General features: G+C 53.0%; 1 protein-coding gene across 1 annotated transcript; it reads left to right on the top strand.

The window, feature by feature from the left end:
* Positions 1-160: 160 nt before the first annotated feature.
* EMH_0100700 (uncharacterized protein) lies at positions 161-728 on the top strand (the record flags this gene model as incomplete). Its single annotated transcript, XM_038022200.1, has 2 exons — positions 161-442; positions 621-728. 2 exons carry the CDS (start codon positions 161-163, stop codon positions 726-728), a joined length of 390 nt encoding a protein of 129 aa, XP_037878054.1.
* Between the last annotated feature and the right edge of the window lie 200 nt (positions 729-928).

The raw sequence follows: 928 nt of genomic DNA, 5'->3' as shown, positions 1-928 counted from the left end.
CCGCCTTATCAGCTCATCTCCGTGGAGTCCCTTAATCAGGGTGGTGGAGGCGGATGCTTTGCAGTGGCTGGGGTCACAGCGCACAGCGGCAAGGAGCATCTCGTCTGGGCAAGTGGCATCAGAAGGGACCCGACTGGGTAATGTTGCTCTGCAGGGCGACATGCTCCCAGATGGAGGATTTGACTTGATATATCTGGACGCTGAAAAGAAGAAGTATGCCGAATATATCGCGTGTATTTTAGACCCCGACAGACCCCTGCTTGCGCCTAAGGGGGCTCTTTTAATAGATAATACTCTGTGGGGGAGGGGACATGATGGAAAGAGGCCCTCGTGGGAAGACGAAGCCGCAGAGGATGCACCTCGTACCAGAAGATACTCCAGCATTGCGGAGTCCATGAAAGCCCTACGCGAGGCTTTACGCAAGGATCCGCGAATATCTCACGTAAGGAGCGCTTGTCAAGTCGTTGGAGCCAGCTGCTTGGTAGCGTACATAAACTCTTCTCATGCCACTGTATGCCTGCGTGTGGATGAGCATCTGTTGCAACTTGCCAATAAATAGCTTTAGTTACCCGAAGGCTGCTGGGCTTTGTGCGACGCCTGCCTTCTGCATGAGTGTGTAGGGATGGAATGCAGATAGCTCCCCTCTGTGCGTGCAGGTGCTGCTGCCTGTGGGCGATGGTCTCTCCATCGTGACTTGGGCAACCCCAGCATCCAACGTTTTGCCTTAATCGATAGCGTTCAGCGCGGATCTACATTTCGAAGTCCATAGAGATCCACGAGAGCGAAATAATAAAGATTCGAGTGTGCGAACTGCAACGTTTTTTTCTTCCCTGAGCGCCTCTTCCCAGTCGTGTCAAATAGAGGCGCTTGCGCGTTCGTGAAACGCTGTCTCCGCATTGCCTAAGCAGTTTCCACGAACAAAAGCCTT

Source organism: Eimeria mitis, genomic scaffold (assembly GCF_000499745.2).
Source record: "Eimeria mitis Houghton genomic scaffold, Emh_scaff11886, whole genome shotgun sequence".
Lineage (NCBI taxonomy): Eukaryota > Apicomplexa > Conoidasida > Eucoccidiorida > Eimeriidae > Eimeria > Eimeria mitis.
Note: the sequence above shows the minus strand (reverse complement) of the source record. Positions and strands in the feature narration are given on the sequence as shown.